At 41.5% G+C, this 18,135-nt stretch overlaps 2 protein-coding genes across 9 annotated transcripts in view; one reads left to right on the top strand and one right to left on the bottom strand.

Moving 5' to 3' along the window:
• Window positions 1-18,135, bottom strand: part of plppr2a (phospholipid phosphatase related 2a) — a 165,467-nt gene that overhangs the window by 110,817 nt on the left and 36,515 nt on the right. For 6 of the 8 annotated variants that reach the window (XM_044182583.1, XM_044182582.1, XM_044182585.1 and 3 more), the window contains one exon: window positions 16,703-16,739. The exons of the other annotated variants lie outside the window; for them this stretch is intronic. In XM_044182583.1, coding sequence (XP_044038518.1) covers window positions 16,703-16,739 — 37 coding nt within the window. The remainder of the gene's footprint in view (window positions 1-16,702; window positions 16,740-18,135) is intronic. 8 annotated transcript variants of the gene reach the window in all.
• On the top strand, window positions 13,673-17,112 carry nfil3-6 (nuclear factor, interleukin 3 regulated, member 6). The gene is made up of 2 exons (XM_044182593.1): window positions 13,673-13,926; window positions 14,805-17,112. The coding sequence occupies exon 2, from the start codon at window positions 14,917-14,919 to the stop codon at window positions 16,159-16,161; it is 1,245 nt and encodes a 414-aa protein (XP_044038528.1). The 5' UTR covers window positions 13,673-13,926; window positions 14,805-14,916; the 3' UTR covers window positions 16,162-17,112.

Below are 18,135 nucleotides of genomic sequence, written 5' to 3'. Positions count from 1 at the left end.
TGACAGGGCTGTGGGGGTACATCAGACAAAAGAGGTTGGAAGCCACTGAGTTACAGTATGTAAAGAAATACACTGCCCTATGTGTGTTTACATAGAGTGAGCATATTTCATCATATTTTCTCATTCCACACAGGGACATGCTCTCAGAGTTTATCTTGCCTGTTCTTCTTCTTGAATTACTGAAGTGAAATGAATGAATAAACATTGGGTAGTGGGAGCATGAGGTAAGGACAGAATAAACAGACCTCAGATGGCCCTGCTTAGTTGAGCCATTGTCCTCAACAAACCCTTCTATTTGCTTTCACGCTCCCCTCCTCCTCCTCCTCCTCTCGCCCTTTTTTTTTTTGCACGATGAAAACTCAATTGTCTGATTCCATGAGCCCACATTACAACAGTCAACAATAATATAAAGAAGTCGTGCATGATAAGATGATGAGTGTGTTTGTTACATGGCTTCAATTACTCTTTGTCTCCTTGCCTTGGGTTGTCTATTTTCTAAGCTTCTGGGTTAAACTGTGTCATACTCTCTGGAAAGCAGAATGATTTTCTCTTGAAATAAATGTTTGAGGAACTTGCCATTTCCTTCTGCATTTGAATTGTATAACTGCGAATTGTTGTTTTTACACTTCGAGTTTTGTACGGATTAAATAGACCAGTTATATTGCATAAATTAGTGAGCTTTGGAACTGCTAGTAGGCAGATCTTGTTACCTTTGGACAGAGCTGTTTCCCCCTGTTTCCAAACTATATGCTGAGCTAAGATAACTGGCTGCTGGCTCTAGTTTCATATTTATTATACAGACATGGGAGTGGTATTGATCTTCTCATTTAACTCTCGACGACAAAGCGAATAAGCATATTTCCCAAAATGGTGACCTGTTCCTTTAAGGCTAAAGATCACTTTGGTAGAGGTAAGATTACTTATGTTGAAAATTTGTCCAGTAAATCTCTTCTGAAGACTAGTCTGAGAGGCCTGTTGTGAAAGAGTCAAAGGGAAATGGTTACAATCAGGATTCTGTAAACTATTTGCTATAAATACATATATATAAATAAACCCTACAAACCAGTCACTCTCCAGTTCACTAATACTGTCTGAAGAAGTGACCATCTTCTGTGACCAAGAAGGAAAAGAGGTTCAACGCAAACTGGAATATCCTCCTGACTGAACAGCATAACCACAAGCTACTCTGTAATTCTTGCCTTTCCGAAAGTAGCTGGTACTTAAACCAAAATCTGCTTCAATGACAGTTTTATTGATGATTCTAGAAAGTACTCAGTTAGTGATGAGTATAATTATTACACATAAATAGTTACTTTGCACTGCTTTCGTAATGAGGGTGGCAGGGTGTAAGAAAGGCATGGATCCTGTCAAAAATTAAAACACTGCCTGCAAAAAAAAATTCTTTACTATATCAATTGCTTCTAGTAATATGTAACTACGTAATTTGTGTAATAATGCAGGAAGTTTTGCTATTAGGGTGAGTAGTCAGATCAGTGGATGAGCAGGGTGGTCTTAGGTTGCAGAGACTTTTACTGAACAAGTAAACAACTGATCTCTTAAATTTTTCTTCCATCTCTTGGCTGCTGGCCTGGGCGGTTGGCTTTGAGCATCAGGGGAGCAGTTCACTTTGGGTTAAGCTCTTTGAGCCAACTGTTCAAAGCCCTTTTTGCATGGTTTGCCTCTCTAGTGGCTGCTGCTGGACTGCCTCCCTTTCTATTTTTGGATTTAAAGGAATGACAGTATTCTCGTTCGACTCTCAAGAAAATCCTTTCAATCCACTGTATGGAACACCGCTGGGATTAGGATGCAGTCGGCATTACATAAAAGTGAAGATCACATCCTTGGTGAATGTTAAACCAAAAAAAGAAGCCTCCCAAGAGAACCCACAATAACCACTCTCAGAGCTTTCAGCGTGGTGGGGGCTGTGGTGGGAATTAGGTCTGTAACAAAAATGCTTGAAATTTCAAGAGGCGCTGTCAACAGAATGGTAGTCAGATACATACAAACTTTAGTCAATACAACAGCCTATAAGGCGCCTGCTTAGGAGGAGAGGAGAATGAAACAAGGAGAATGAAACATGCATAACCAAGCACTTTGTTTTTGCTGTGAAAATCTAAAACAAAGATTACTTGTCAAATGGGATTAAGTCTTTTTGCGTCACAGCATATAGAAAGCTACATAAATATTAGAAAATACATCCAGCATGGTTCCTGTATCAGGATTAAGTTAAGACTATTTAAAGAATTTTTAAAATTGCAAGGTCAGGAAAAGTACACTCTGCAGTACACTGCGTTCCTTGGTGTGGAAAGTTGTATCCGAGGTTCCTACGACCGGCCGAACCTTCATGTCATGAGCATAAATGAGGCAACACATTGCTATCATTTAAGACATCTCTGTTAATGTCTGTTTCATGATATATGTATATATGGATACATGGAGTTGTGACAGAATGCTAATATTTAGCAAGGAGTCCTTATATAGCATCATAAGAAACTCCTCAGGAACTGCTTGACCATCCTGCAAGACTTCTCTGCAGGATCCTTATGCCTCTATCATCTACATTATTTTCTGCTGTGTTCACAATAATGTTTTCAATGTGGATTTGAAAAGGAGATTCTATACACTTTGAGCAAAAAGGGATTTCAGGAAACCTGACCTCAGTTGGTCATAGGAGCATGAGACTCTTCTTTTATAATGACCATGGCAGCATCATGTAGCAGCTGAAATAGAAAGAAGACTTTTCTGGACAACATTCAAAATAAAAGGAACAGTCACGCATTCTCAAATTTATGCTGTAATATTACTGTCAAAGATTTCCAAACTGCCCTCAAAGTACCAAAGATGCTGCTCTGAACAGGGAAAAAAAAGACATATTGTGATGGTTGCCATTATACTCACAAAGTAAGAATTTCAATATGCAAGAGTTTCTTTAAAATGTAAGAGAGTGAGTACTAGATACACAAACATTAGTTTGTGGGGTTACAGCTTACATTTAAAAAAATAAGCCACATTCATGACTAGTAAATCCTTAGTGTGTGGAAGCTGGTCCTGGATGCTATCAGAGTTTAAGCTAACATTAGCAGCTCTGTACTGCTCTTTACTGGATTTGGGAAAGTTTACACTCCAGCAACCCCAGTCAATGTTACCTGAGAGAGTGTTACGTTTGCCACATCGGTTAAACCGGAAAATATATTAGTCCCCGGATGCATGTAAACGTCTCTGCAAACTTACACAGAGAAGGGTGTTGTGGGTAATCGTAGGTCGCAGAGGCATGTAGTAACATATTGTGCAGACCTACGCATCAAGCAAGTTGATCGGTTGTCAACTCCTGTTGGGAGCTAACCCTAACCCCGTAAATGTACTACAGTACAAGGAAGAATAAAAGAAACAACTACACAAGCGTCCCCTGTGCAAGTTCGCCTAGTGCAGCCCGGAGAAGCCAGCTTTAGTCCTGATCCTTAAAGCCTTTTCTCTAGTTGTACATACTGTTTCACTTTTTACTTACAATACAAACAAGTACGAAAGCAGCCAAACAAGGTTATGTTAGGATGACAGAAAAGTCTGATCTTACATTATTCCTTATCATACAGGACTAACTAGCGCTACACTTCAGTACAAAGACAAAGTTATTGACAAAAAGTACTCTTGGCCATTTTTCATGCACTTTTGAGACAGTCCCTAACTTGCACAGTCAAGTCACGCAAAGTGTCAATCTGCAATATTGGCTCATGAGGTAAAAATAAGACTTTACATTGCACTGCACAACAATGAATCTGTTGATACTGAGCCAAGATCCAAAGTTATAAGAAGCACCACTTTTGCAGATTTCGAAAAAGATTTATTAAAAAAGGAAGGAAAACAAAAAGGGAAACATGAATATCCCGTGTGATTTGTAAGTGGCACACTGAGAGATTATACACACAAAAGAGGCTGGGCAGTGTAAGGAGGCGTAACAACATTGTTTCTAATGTTGCATATCTACTTTGGATATAATCCATGTGACATGGCTTAGAGGGGTTGTACTATGCTGTGTGTATACTGTGCAGTGTCATGGCAAAGGGTTTCACAGACCGGAGAGATTAAAAAACAAATAGATTATGACTCACGACAGAAACAACTTTAACATCTGTCCATATTCATGCAGTAAAAAAGCAAAACAAATTAAAAACATGCAGCATTAATTGTCTCTTCATGGGAAATGACTATCAAGCACTGTTGTGATGGCTGAAGTCCAACAATATCAAACCCTCTGCCAAGGCTGCCTCGGGTGAACCTGAGCACTCAGGACACTGTGCCACTGTCATGTTGGAATGACCAAGGTGGAAAATGGGCCATCTATATCTGTACTACCCTCTGATTATGAACAGATTATGCAACCACACAGCATGCTTTACATAACCGGCTATAGCCATGCACTCCTCCTCTATACACCCTTTGTTCCCAAATTGAATAAATTAATTGCCCCAACCCCCCTTCTATCCTAGCCGTCTGCTCACTTGACATCTAATCAAATATGTTATGTAGCTCCGACACCTAAACTCCTCCTCACGCTGGGATTTATATCTGTTTTTGTTATGAATTGAAGTTCATTATGACAGCGAAGTAAATCAGTGCCTGAATGAGATCGATGGTGTGTTTACAAAACAGCAGCTTGTGGGATGAATGCTGTTTATTGAGTGTACACAGAGTTATCTTAAATGACTGATGGTGCTGATAACATTGTGCTGTTACAGTAAATTTTCAGTGACGTGGACAAACAAACGCTCTGTCTGACAAAGCCCCGTGTGACTTGCCAAATCTCCCTTTAAATCTTTGCTCAAGATACACTTTTATAAACTTAAGCTGTTAGCTGTTATTGCTTTGGCTGGACTTAGTTTTACATCTTAGGGACTATATGAAAATTATTGGGGGGTTATATTTGCCTGGAAGAAATGTCTCCAACACTCGCCATGCGACTCAAGCATCATATGGGTCTATGGTATCATCTGATCTAATTCATATATATTCTTATTAAGTGGTATCCAGGTTGGGCGGAAAAAAACTGTTTCCTTAGCAGCTCTTTATAAAAAAAATAGAGAGGCTAGAATATTCACCATTTTGTTATGTTTTCCATACATTTATTATTTTGAGATATTAGGGAGGGTGTTTCTTTTTAAGTCAAGGAGAAGGTCCAGAAACAATATTGATTATTCTGGGGAGGATGTCGCTTTTTCATAAGATGAAATACAATTCAGTTACGACCCCTCCACACCACAATAACTTACACACAGTCCCTTATTTTTGACAGAAATTTTCTTCCTTTTTTCTGTTCATGCTTCACATTATTCTTTATTTGAATACACTAATCTCAGGTTTTAGATAAATTACTTGCAAATGAAATTCATTATTTTTGTTCATATTTATTTGCATATCAATACAGACTGTAATAAGCATACAGGGAGACAACAGGGACAACGGCAGGCTGGAGTGTGGTGTGGCTGCTCTGAATTCTGGGTCAACAGAAGAAAACACAACAAACTTATCATCATTATGTCACATGGCTTCTCAACTAGACCACCTCAGGATACAGCTGGACCCTGTCCTGGTGTCAGTTATTATGATAGAATTGAGAAGACATTTGTTTGCAACAGAGAAACCCTCCAGTAACTTTATATTTGCTTGATTACAGTTTCAAAAAAGTATTTTTTTAATTAAACCGTGTGAGTCTTGTCATTCTTTCTACAGTTGTGCAGATTTTCCTGTTATTTTGATTAATCCTTCCACATTCTCCCGAGACACGTCCCCTTCAATATATGTAATTTGTTTCATGAGCTTTTCATAAGCTACCACACCCCCCGCCCCAAACGATCAGAAGTGGTTGCTTTGGAAACGACATGACGTATTTCAGAGCCCAAGAATAGAAGCATGAGGAGGAAAGCGGGTCTGAGGCACTTGGCTTCTGACTCACAATCGGTCTGAGTGCCTTTCCAAATGTTTCCCTCTAATGTGTGTCGGGGGCCAACGCTCAAATGATGCTGAAATTTTTGTGTGGTTACAGAGCAGACAGCAGGGTCTTTGTTGACACGGTGTTGGAGAGGTTACCTGCTTGTGGTTTCCCAGATAAAGAAAACATCGTCTGGCTGGTGGAGTTTGGAGCAGACTGAGCTCATGATTGATGCAGTAAGCTGAGGAATGACTGAAACATTTGGTAGGGGAGCATATATAAACGGCTGCACTGGCAACAAATTATCAATAAACATATAACCCGCATGCGCACAGACACACGCGCACACGCTCCGCATGTTATGAAACAGCCCCCCAAGTCAAACAAATTGAGTCATAGCCTATTTATAGCTACCGCAATACATCTGTCATGTGTATGAGCCTTGGATAGAGGCTCGACTGTGTGTCTGTGGTATAGACAAGCTGTTACGTAAATGTGTTTCTGAATAGATGTCTCAGGGGAGCAGTGATTCATAATATGAGCATAGCTCTCTGCATTTTTGTTAGTCACCAGCCAAGTGAAAAATAATGATCAAGACTGAATTAATAGTTCGCCATTTTAGGAAATACGCTTCTTTGCTTTCTTGCCGAGAGCTGAATGAGAAGATTGATACCACTCTCATGTCAGTACGATAAATATGAAGCCACCGCCAGCAGCCAGTTAGCTTAGCTTAGCATAAAAAATGTCCAAAAATAACAAAATCTGCCTACCAGCACCTGTAAAGATCACTAATTAGCATGTTATATCTTGTTTGCTTAATTCCTACAAAAAACAAATTGCTGCAGGAATTGTTAAAGCTAAGCTAACCGACTGCTGGTTCAAATTTAGACACGAGAGTGGTATCAATCTCAGCAAGAAAACAAATAGGCGTATTTTTTCCAAAAAAATATTTCTTAAAGGGCAATGCTAGACATTTTCACTGTTGCAGTTGAGTTAAAAAGTGACACAAAATATGTCACAAGAGCAGTGTGTATATAATGCAATGTGTTTGTGTAATTGTAGACAGAGATGGAGCAGAGCCACGATAACAGAGAAGAGGAGGGAGGGTAAACAGCTAATCAGAATTTGATTTGATATGATAAACATGTGCAGGAGTCAGAAAAAAGATGTGTTAATTATGAAACTCCATTTGTATTTGTTAATATCTAACATTACTGACAGTGTAGATGACAGCTCCTCTTATTTTATTTTATTTTATTTATTTAAAGAAAGGGGGGAACAATGCATATTAATGAACATTTACACAAATGTAAATATGCCAGATTATAGCCTAAGGCTAATTTCCATCTGCAGACCCCCTGGCAGGTTAACAGAAAGATAAGAACATACAGTACTCTTATCTTTCATTATGCTGGTTGACTAACACTGAGTGTTATCATATTAGATAACGTTATATAGCAGGTGAAATGAGGCCAAGCCGGCATGTACTTTAATGAGACTGTGTTGGTACAGCATACTTCTGCAACAGTGTCACTGCAGAGGGATTTTCTTCTGAGCCATAATGGAGCAAACATGAACAAAGGCTTTTCTTAAAAAAACATCAGACCGCAATTAAAGCTCAGAGGCAGCAAGGGACGTAAGGCTACTGCAAAGGGAGTCAGAGTGGAAGGTAACAGAAGAGGAAAATTCCAAAATGTGTGTAAAAATAAAATAAAACACAGAAGCTAGAGAAATGATCAGAGAAAGTGGTGCTAAAAGGTGACACTCAGCTAAAGGTGATCAATAGCTGTCTATGTGACCTTCTTCCTGCAACAGCTAACCGTGTCAGCAGAGTGACAGCCTCCTTCCTCCCCCGTCCTCCTCTGGACTTCCCCTGTGGCCTGGTTCAGAGTGTATTTTAAGCTTGTCCCCACCACCTCCTGCAGGGCACTTTACGTAACATGCCTTTGCCCGTCAACTTTGGCTAACACCTCCCAGCTCATCTGTCTGACTCCCGGTGGCTGTTTTTGTAAAGCCGGTCAGCTGATGTAAACAGTCTTGCTGTGAGTCTTGTCTGTGCCACCCACTTGGCAAGAACAGGGCACAGATATTTATATCCATGCTGCTGCCCACCACTGCTGCAGATAGAATCCACCCCAGAGCGGATGAATTATGAAGAAAGCTAGGATGCAAAAACGATGCTGTCTGAGGCTGCGGAATATCAGTCTGGATGCAGTTTATAAACGTTCGTGTTATAAACAGCTGTGTGTACTGCCGGGCTGGTAGAGCTTTCTTCTGGGAAATTTGCGGTTTTACAACTTCTACCATTGTTCTACAAGCATTATTAAAATACATTTACTGTACTGCTACTACCACAAAAAATCCAAAAAAAGAGAACTATTACTGCTGATACTGCATGAGGATAATGTGGAAAGAGCTATGTAATATGGCACTAATTATAAGGATTACAGTTGACACAAAGTTCTGAGAATGTGTTGAGTTCATAAGCAGTTGAAATAACTGCTTAAATCTTGGATGGAATGAAAAGAAAAACTGATCCATGATATCAATTTAAACTAAAGTAAATCTTCACTAACAGCTGCAACTACTTATTATTTTCTCAATTAATGAATAACTGTTTAGTCTGTAAATGTCAAAAAATAGTCAGAGCGCAAGGTGACTTTTGGTCGAACAAATGTCATTTTGTCAGACCAACCATCCAAATTTATTTATTTCTATAATATAGGCAAAGAAAAGCAGCAAATCCTCACATTGGAGGAGCTGGACCTAATGAATGTTTGGGAATTTTGCTTGGAAAATGACTCAAATGATTAATTGACTATGAAAATAGTTGCCAATTCATTAACTGTCAAACGAAAAATCGATTCAACTCTTTATTAGCCTACATATCTGTTGAATTTTATGCTTGCCTGTAGAGAAATTGCACATTTGCGCATGTTCAGCTGACCTGCTGTGCACTGACTAAAAGACCACGCTAGCAATGTTACTATTAGCTCATTAGCTAATCAAGCTAACGGTGGCTTCATGATATGACTGAAAACGCTGCCTCCAGCTGACTTTTTAAATGTTTCCAGCAGACTCATTTTAAAACACAAGTCTGGTAAAAGGGGTCTTAAATACGCACTTGATTGCTATGTAGCCTACATGATCAGACGCGCAGTATGTTAACAGGCAAGGCAGGCAACTGCTTGGGGCCCCACGCCATTAGGGGCCCCCCCCCGAAGGGCTGACAAACTTTACTCCACAGCAATGTCTCAAAATGTGGTGACCGCCACGGATGACACCATCCAGCTCTCAGTGCTCTCCTCTCAGTCGTGCCTGTGATGCCGTCGCTCCTCCCCCGTTTTCTAAGCTCACTTTTTTCCCCCACCTCTCAGCACAGCGTCGTGTTCAGACGTGCAGCTTGTGAACTTACATAATGTAGTTGCAGCGTTTGCTAAATCTATGCTTCATATGTTGATGAGCACTGGCCTTATAATGTGGGTTAATTCACAATGTGACATGTTATTTTGTAATTTATTTAGCTTTTTATTCTTCTTCATATTTATATTTTGAAAATTCTACTAATGTGAACATCTGAATTTTTTTTTTTTAAAGTTTGGATTTCATACATTTCTTCAATAGTGTCAGAAATAACACAATGGTGATGAATGCTGGTTGGAGGGGCCCCTTGGGAATTTTTGCCTAGGGCCCCAACAGACTCTAGAAATGCCACTGTACATGATTTCATGCTAAAAGACTAAAGCTAAAGCCTTAGGCAAAAAGTCTGCATCCTCACCAGTTGTTGATCCATGTAGAAGACAAGGAAATAAAGGACATTTCTGGGATTAAGACTAAGAGAATGAACCTTTAGCTACTTTGTACAAATGGAATAAACTTGTAATGCTTCTATCTTTCTCACACAGTCTTTATCTTTAGCAGTGTACTACCAGCTGAATGTGACTCTTAACGTTTTAACTCTTTTCTTATAAATGCTGTATTTGAATTTGTGTATACTGTTCAGTTTAGTTAGTTAGTTAGTTAGTTAGTTAGTTAGTTAGTTAGTTAGTTAGTTAGTTAGTTAGTTAGTTCAGGCAGTCAGTGTGATTTACAGTCCTCCTGTAAATATTTGCATGCTCCCCTGAGACATGAGATGTTTTTCAGTTGAGACCACATGCTCTGTTTAGGTGGTGTGACCTCTTTTCCCTGCAGGTCAAAGCTACAAGGTAAGCCGGTCCATAACAGGCTCTGCTAGAATGTCAAGAATTCAGCTCGAACTTGTTGAACTCATGTTGGTCCTCCCCTCTTTATGTTGTTTTCCCACTAAGTCAGCCGACTACAACACAGTCCTGTCTGACTTGCTCATGCTTTGTATTAGGCAATGCACTTTGAGGAAATGTCAGAAAAACAAAACCGCCAATGCACCGATGCTGAAGTGCTTCCACTCGCTTTACAGATAAAAAGAATCCAGTAACCGCAGAGACTGCTTTATCTGAATTTATGTCTCAAGTCTTTTTTGAACATCTTATCAAACAAAACATCAGACATAGAACTCATTTTGTGACACTTTTTTTTTTTTTTTGCTTCACCTTGGAGACAAGTGTTGTGCCAAGATCCTCTCTGACATGCTTTTTTTTTTGTTGTTTGTTCATTTCCAAAGAAGTTTAAGGCAAAACCACTTTCTCAAGTAGATGAGTTTCATACACATATTTCAAAAGATGAACTGTTAACCAGAAATATGGTGTAACTCACTTCCTGTTGCATAAATCAAACAGACATTGTGATTTTGCGAAATGTTCTTGTATTAAATGACTGCACATCTATTCGTTCAATACAAGAAATAACCATCTCATTAAACCCTCTGGGGTTTTTTTTATTTATTTCCTGACTTTTCCATTCATCCCATGCCTATCATAACTCAGTTACAGCTGTAGCTTAGAAGTAATTGATCATTTAAAATAAAAATTGCTACCACAGTCATTGGTAAAAAAAAAAAAAAGAAAAGGAAATTCGTCCATCTTTACATTGAAGTTAAATGACAAAGGGCCAAGAAATTCAATAATAAAACGTTAATTTATAGATATTTTGTAAGTGGAGTGCAATTTCAGTTATTTGAAATATCTAACTGACAGATCCAGTCTTTTCTTAAGTTAATAAAATCTTCAGTTTCACAGTTTCATAATATCCAGGTTTTCACTCTTGTCTTTTTATACAAAGGGACCTCCTGGCACTTTGGATTATGAGACCCACAGGTGCCAGTGACTTATAAGGCCAACACTCTACTAATGTAATTTCCCAGTCACTCATTTTATGAGTGTGCCTGAAGGCAGTAGCCTGGTCGACAGATTGGCCTACTCCCTTATATACAACTATCAGCACACGGTTTGTTTGCTGTTTGTGCCAGTGATCCATTTTATTGAGCTGGGAAGTTCATGAAGCCTGAGTGACACATCATTGCATGTAGTTTAAGCAGCTTTCGTGCACAGTGTAATGTTGTGGGTGCAGAGAATGCCAGCAAGCGCAGCTTAGCTTAGCTTAGTATAAAGACTGGAAACAGGGAAAACAGCTAGACTGGCTCTGTCCAAAGGTAAGAAAATCCACCTTGGTTTTTGTTTGGATTAAACAAACGAGATATAACATGTTAATTAATGAGCTTTAGAGGTGCTGGTAGGTGGATTTTCTTACCTTTGGACAGAGCCAGGCTAGCTGTTACCCTCTATTTCCAGTCTTTGTTAAGATAACTTCCTATTTAGCCTACAGAGATGAGAATGGTATTGATCTTCTCATCAAATTTTCTGTGTAGTGTATTTCCTATCATTTTGGACTATTCCTTTAATCTTCATTAACTTTTTATAAAACTGAACTGTCACTAGCGTTACAAAGACACTGTCAAACAGTGTTGTATTGCTGTCACTACAGACAACAACACCTTACAAGTCATAGAATTTAACCAAAGCCAGAGAGAGTGTTTACTATAATGCAACATTCATGTGGAAAATTCCACATTAACAAAGTCTTGTTTGGAGCAGCTACTGTACTGTGACTCTATCAGAAACCAAAGGTGGCCAAACAGTAAGGGGCAAGGGGCTCAGAGTGTATCTCTCTGTCAACTTGAGCATGTTTGCTCGGGGGGTTTGCATATGTGATATGATACAGTACATGCAGTTCATTGTCGCCTGTGCGCACACAAACGCGCAAGTGTTCACTGTAAAAACATGGGTCACTTGAGGCTTTCGGCCGAAGCCCTCGTGCTGCTCTCACACTCGGTAACACGAAGCCACGTGTTGCCTGCTGCCCAACATACGAGTGTAAGTGCAAACACACACACATACAGTATGGATGTTATCTTCCTAACTCAAAAGGCACTACAGAAGACCTTGTAGGGTAACAATGAGTCAGATGTTGAGTAATGCACAGGATACTACTTAGATAAACATCTGTAACCATGGAAGCGCTGTCAAAACCAGCAGACACAATTTGAACTGTGTGTTATTCAAAGTGTTGAATTATTATTCATTATGCATTATATGTGTATGTATTTATTTAAGTATGACACATTCCATCATTTTGCAGGGTTTGAGACTGAAGCACCAGCACTCCAGGCAGCTACTACCTGGCCTCACTGAATCCTTGTGTTGCCTTGAAAACACTATTTCCTAATAATTTCCTAGAAAGGAACTGATATCCCTGTCAATTCTTCGGGTTCCTGGAAAGGACTGTGTAATATGGGGAATACAGGGAAAAGGAGACAGTGTTGCAATGAGACACTTTCATATCCTCAGAAGTCCTAAAACATGCTTGTGACATACATGACCGGCTTAACCTAGTTAGGGGGGCCCCAGGGCAAAAATGCGCTTTTCGGCTCCTCCTGTCCTGTGACGTTGTACTTTAGTGGTGCAAATTCCCCAACAAATTTGCAATTAGTCAAGTTACCAAAAAACAATTAGCATGCAGTGTCCCTCCAGACCTGGAGTCATAAGGAAGGGAAGACAATGTGTTCAGCATTCACTTGGGCTGTTTTGTATCTTAACCCTTGTGTTTTGTTGACATTGGCTTTACATCTTCACTGTTTGTGGTCTGCTCTGTGTTTCAAAATAATAATTGCAAAATCAACCACATTTTTTTCCTTTAAACCTTTCTTCTGACCTTCTTAAAACCCAATACGTGAAAAAAAAAAAAAGTGCTGAAGTGGTAACCCTTGCCTTTGCCACAAACTGGGTTTGCACATTTGATAAAAAAAAAATCTAACCAAGTCGAACTCCCTGTTAGATCTCTTATGAACAAACGGTTAGAAAACTCCAATGAAAATAGACTTATTTTGGAGTTTGGGAGGGTTTAGTGCTGCAGAAAAATACTGCAGAAAATAAAAGCTGGTAGAAGAATGATATGGTAGGTATGTAGTTAGAGCTGTTAAAGAGGGACCAGGTCACCAGAACCCCAACCGGGACATTATATGAAGCGCTATAATCACAGTTCACGCCATTAAAAAACACTTATTTATACACTGACTTACATACTTATCTTGTACGACTGACTCACAGCAACTGCCGGTGTATGTCGATGAGAGAAAGCGAGGCGCAACATTACCTAATTGTTATGAGAAGAGTATCCTGTCAGAGGGGGCGGGGCGAGGGAGGTCAGATGAAGATGATGGTGGTGATGATGATGATGCCTGAACTGTTATGTGAAAGCCGATAGGAGCTCTCCTTTGGATGGCGGTGTGTGTGTGTGTGTGTGTTGGGGGGAGTGTCACAGAGGGAGGCGGTCTCAGAAACACACACACACACACACACACACACACACACAAAAGGGGCCCCGCTGGTTCAAGTGAGGATAGGGACCGTCCTGAGCTGAACTCAACGTTACAAATAGGAGCTGCGGTATTCCAAGTGGAGCAGAGTGAAGGTGCGCCACGCCGATGATAATATTAAGTAACAGCGCTGAGTGGATCTGCAGTGTTAAAGCAGAGAGGGAGAAAAGCGGAGGACTCCGCACCGGCGGAGAAAACTGATCATTCTGCAGAGGTAACATTCTTTTTTTTTTATGTTTTCCGTATTTTGAATTCTTTTTAACGCTTTTTTAAACAACTGAGTAGTCCTATCACTTGGCTAAATAAAGCAACGCCATGAAAGATGATAAAGTAAGCGCTAAGGACCATCAGTCTCAAATTTGTCATTTCAAGCTGATGCGGGAATACATTTCATTCTGTTATGCTGTCACTCCAACATTTTATTCGCGCGTGTTATTGCTTATACTGCATTTCACTGTAGGTCCATAGGGGGGAAAAAAACTAGTTGCAACTTGTTTAGAAAAAAAAATGTCCCTAATTGCCTGTAAATCTAAGTTGAAGTCTCATATGCCGGTGATGCTGCTGAGTGTGAAGAACAGTGGAGTCATGTCTGCACAGATCATTAAAAGCAACCGACAGGAGATCAGCATGTCGACTGTCAGACACGTGGGTTAGTGCTGATGAAGAGTAAAACAGTCTGACCGGAAATCGATAATAATTGGCCTTAATAAAGATGACAGATAGAATATAATGAGGAGCAAGAAACGTCCCAAAAGATGAACCCATAAGTGTTTGTTCAGGTCTTAAATACAAATTTAGGTTAGAGACTTAACTAATTAATGTCACATTGTACTCGAGACTTATTTCATTTTGTATTTAAAACGGGTGCTGTATGCTTAAAGTAATGCCAAAAGTCTGGTATGGCTGATTAGCTTTGTGTTTACAACACGCATTGGCCCATATTGAACGTATAATGAGGCTTGCAAGGTTATGGTACAAGTCGCTCCAGTTTTATTGGAGAGATGTAATGGGGTTACATAATATTGTGTTGTAATGGCTGTTGCATAACCACTAAATCCCTGTTCTTGCTGCCTTCGTCACTTTGACCACCAGGTGGCACTGTTGCTGCGTCCTCGCCTCCCACAGTTCCTGACAGTGTAGTGAGCACTCAGCAGTACCCTCAACGCTCAGCACCCAGGAAAGACTCACTCGACCCCTGGCAGGCATGATGTTTGAGGAGGAGTCCCAGCTGATGAGGGGGCAGCAGGACGTGGCTGTGCTCCAGGCTCTAGAGTCACCTACAGCAGCGACTCCAGGTGGAGGTGGAGGAGGAGGAGGAGGAGGAGCAGAAGGTCCTCTGTCCTTCACAGACGAAGCTGTGTCCATCCTGACCTCCAGCAGCCTGTTGGCACGCTCCCTGCTGGGCCGTGCCTCTGCCGTCAAGCGCAAAGAGAGCCCTTCTTCCAGCATCCGGCGCAAGCGCGAGTTCATCCCTCTTGACAAAAAGGATGAGGGCTACTGGGACAAGAGGAGGAAGAACAACGAGGCAGCTAAGCGCTCGCGAGAGAAGCGGCGTGTGAACGATATGGTCCTGGAGAGCCGCGTCCTGGCTCTGCTGGAGGAAAATGCTCGTCTAAGGGCGGAGCTGCTGGCTCTGAAGTTCCGCTTTGGCATAGTCAAAGACCCCTCCAACGCCCCAATTCTGCCCCTCACTACAGCTCCTCACCACACCGCTCAAACCTTGACTCCTCACTATTATCTCCACAGAGGGGACGGAGGCCTCCCCGGTTCCTCCGCCTCACACCCCAACAACCAGACAGGCCAGCTGAGCACCAGGGGCTCCAGGGATGCTGGTAACATGTCGGAGGACTCGGGGTTCTCTACGCCAGGTGGGTCCAGCGTGGGCAGTCCGATCTTCTTTGAAGACCGGCTGAGTGACCATGGGAAATTATCACCACACAGGGCAGAGGAGCTTGGCTATGACCTCCACCACTCCCCCACCGATATCCATCACACTGCAGGGCTCACCGGGGGGAAGCTGGACCAAGCTGAGTCGATGAAAAACCTTCCTCACAAGCTGCGTTTCAAGACGTCCGGCAGCGGGGACGCGGGTGATGCTGCAGGGGACAACAGCAGCGCCAGACGCAGCCCCACACTGTCCACAGCAGTACGGGAAGGTCCGAGAGAGGCACCTAAAGGACTGAGTGGAGGTGAAACGGGAGCAGGGCACTGCACTGGCTCCTGGCTTCAGCAGCTGGAGGGGGAGGAAGGAAGGAGGGGGAGACAATCCCCTCAATACACCATGTCAGCTGCCAGCTACAGCCTCCAGCCTCCTCCGACGCAAGGACAAACTGAGGTCCAGTATAAGCACGAGAACACTCACCTGAAGTCGCAGCTCAACTCTCTGAGCGAGGAGGTGGCGCAGCTGAAGAAGCTTTTCACAGAGCAGCTAATGGCCAAAGTCAACTGAGAACCAGCGCCGTGAGTCAGTCGGTGTTTGCCAATGTCTAGACTTTTAAGGACAAACAACGTTTTGCTGTATGTGAGCCTAGAAATTCAGTGCTGGACCATACAGATGTTCACAAGGCCAGATAAAACTCAACTTTCACGTCTAACAAACTTTTAACGGTGTGTTGTTTTTATTTCAAATACTGTATTATATTGTAATAAATGTCTATAAACATTCATCTCATAACCTGCTGTTTAACAACTAATAAATCTCATCTCCAATCAATGTTGCTCAGACAGGGAGTCTTATCCGTAATAGTGTTAAGTGTGCAATAGTTTCTCTATCCCATACACTGTGACAACTAAAAACGCACAACATCTAAGTGTTTACATCACGTCACGACAACGCAAGTTTAACTTCATCGCCTCACGCCATTAAGAGACAACAAGTTTTGGTGGTTCTGAAGCCACATTAAATTCAGTTGGAAGACAGCAAGCAGGCTGTTAACACACCAAGAAGGAGGAGGGGTTGGCAGTTTTGTAGTCAGAGTGGTATGACTTACTGCACGTTTCCCACCGCGGAGACAGGTCTGCTCGAACCTGTAAACACAAGCAGAGACAGACAGTAAATACACACAGAAATAAAATGATGAGCTGCCAAAACCTCCATTGGTCTTGAAGGCTAAAAGAAAAAGGCTTGTTCTGAATCAGTCTGTGCATGCAAAACATGTGCTAGGCATGTTTCTCATCACTTGTTACGTGTCACACGGTCACGGCAAGGAGCTCCTCTTAGGAAAGACACTGTAACATGTACTGTTTTGGTGTTTCACTTCTCACTTCAGTCTCTGCTCATGCCCAGTTTGAATACATTTTATTACTGTCATGTCATCTGTACTGAGGTGTTGACAAGTTTGATGTCTGCTGTCTTTCTGTACATTTTCATATTAAAAATAAATAGATTTGACAGATTCAACATCATGGTGGTGAGTTGATTATTACTCGAGGAAACCTAAAAGGGGCACTCCACCAGTTTTACACATGAAGTTTGGTTTACTCGTCACAAGTAGAAACTTGTAGAAGCAGTGTTACCGGCCCAGCCTTCCCCTTTAAAGACGGTGACCATGTGGGTAACCTGTGTGGGTGTGACGTAGTTCAGTGTGTGTGCGAGAGAAGAAGACCTGTATGCTTCAGACTAACTGTTAGTGATATAGTAGTCAGTGTAAAAGTGCCCAGATAAACTCAGGTGTTAAAAGGCTGTGTATTGTATTCACTGCTGCAGAGGAAATAAAGTTCCTGGTTTATGAACGTCACCTCAACGTCTTGCTGCATCCTTCATCAGCAGAGCGGTCCGCACCGCTAAGGCTAGTTACCATAGCTCGGAGAGGTAACAGCAGTCTTCTGTAGCTCTGGAGGTAGCTCTCTAAAGTTTGAAAAAATCCCCCTGATGATGTCATAATGATGTCAGCAGGGTTTTCTCAGAGTGGGTTTGAGACTTAAGTTTAAACAGAAAGCTTCTGTTACAAACTTGAGTTGCTGAGTTTGATAGAACTGGGCATTTGGGTCTAATGGACGGCGCTACAGAGTTGCATTATGGAAAGTGTAGTGTTTTGGAGCTTGACCCATACTAGGGAATAAAAGTCAGGATCTTCTGGCCTCTGCTGCCTCGATTCTGACCATTCGTTTTTTTAATATGTCTCTTGTGAGTCCCCAAACTTTTTGGACGTGCAATACTAAATCACTGGAGTGCCCCTTTGAGCCCCAAGGGAACAATGCCTAACTGTTATATAACATACATTAGTGTAAATAGCGTACAGCAATAAAACTAAACACGCTTTGCTCATCTGAGCCGGGATATAATTTACATAATAACAGATAATGACAGAAAAAGTGAAAGAGAACAAGACAAGGGTAAGGCCTGGCTGACAAGTGCTGACAAATGCAGGCGCTGAGGAGAGGAGTTGTGCACTTGGCAGGTTTCTCTCCCACAGTCCCTGCA

This window comes from Siniperca chuatsi, linkage group LG21, assembly GCF_020085105.1.
Source record: "Siniperca chuatsi isolate FFG_IHB_CAS linkage group LG21, ASM2008510v1, whole genome shotgun sequence".
Lineage (NCBI taxonomy): Eukaryota > Metazoa > Chordata > Actinopteri > Centrarchiformes > Sinipercidae > Siniperca > Siniperca chuatsi.
This window is presented reverse-complemented; position numbering and strand designations above follow the sequence as displayed.

Coding starts and splice junctions, on each gene's coding strand:
- nfil3-6 (XM_044182593.1), top strand. CDS start 14,917: ATGATGTTTGAGGAGGAGTCCCAGCTGATGAGGGGGCAGCAGGACGTG.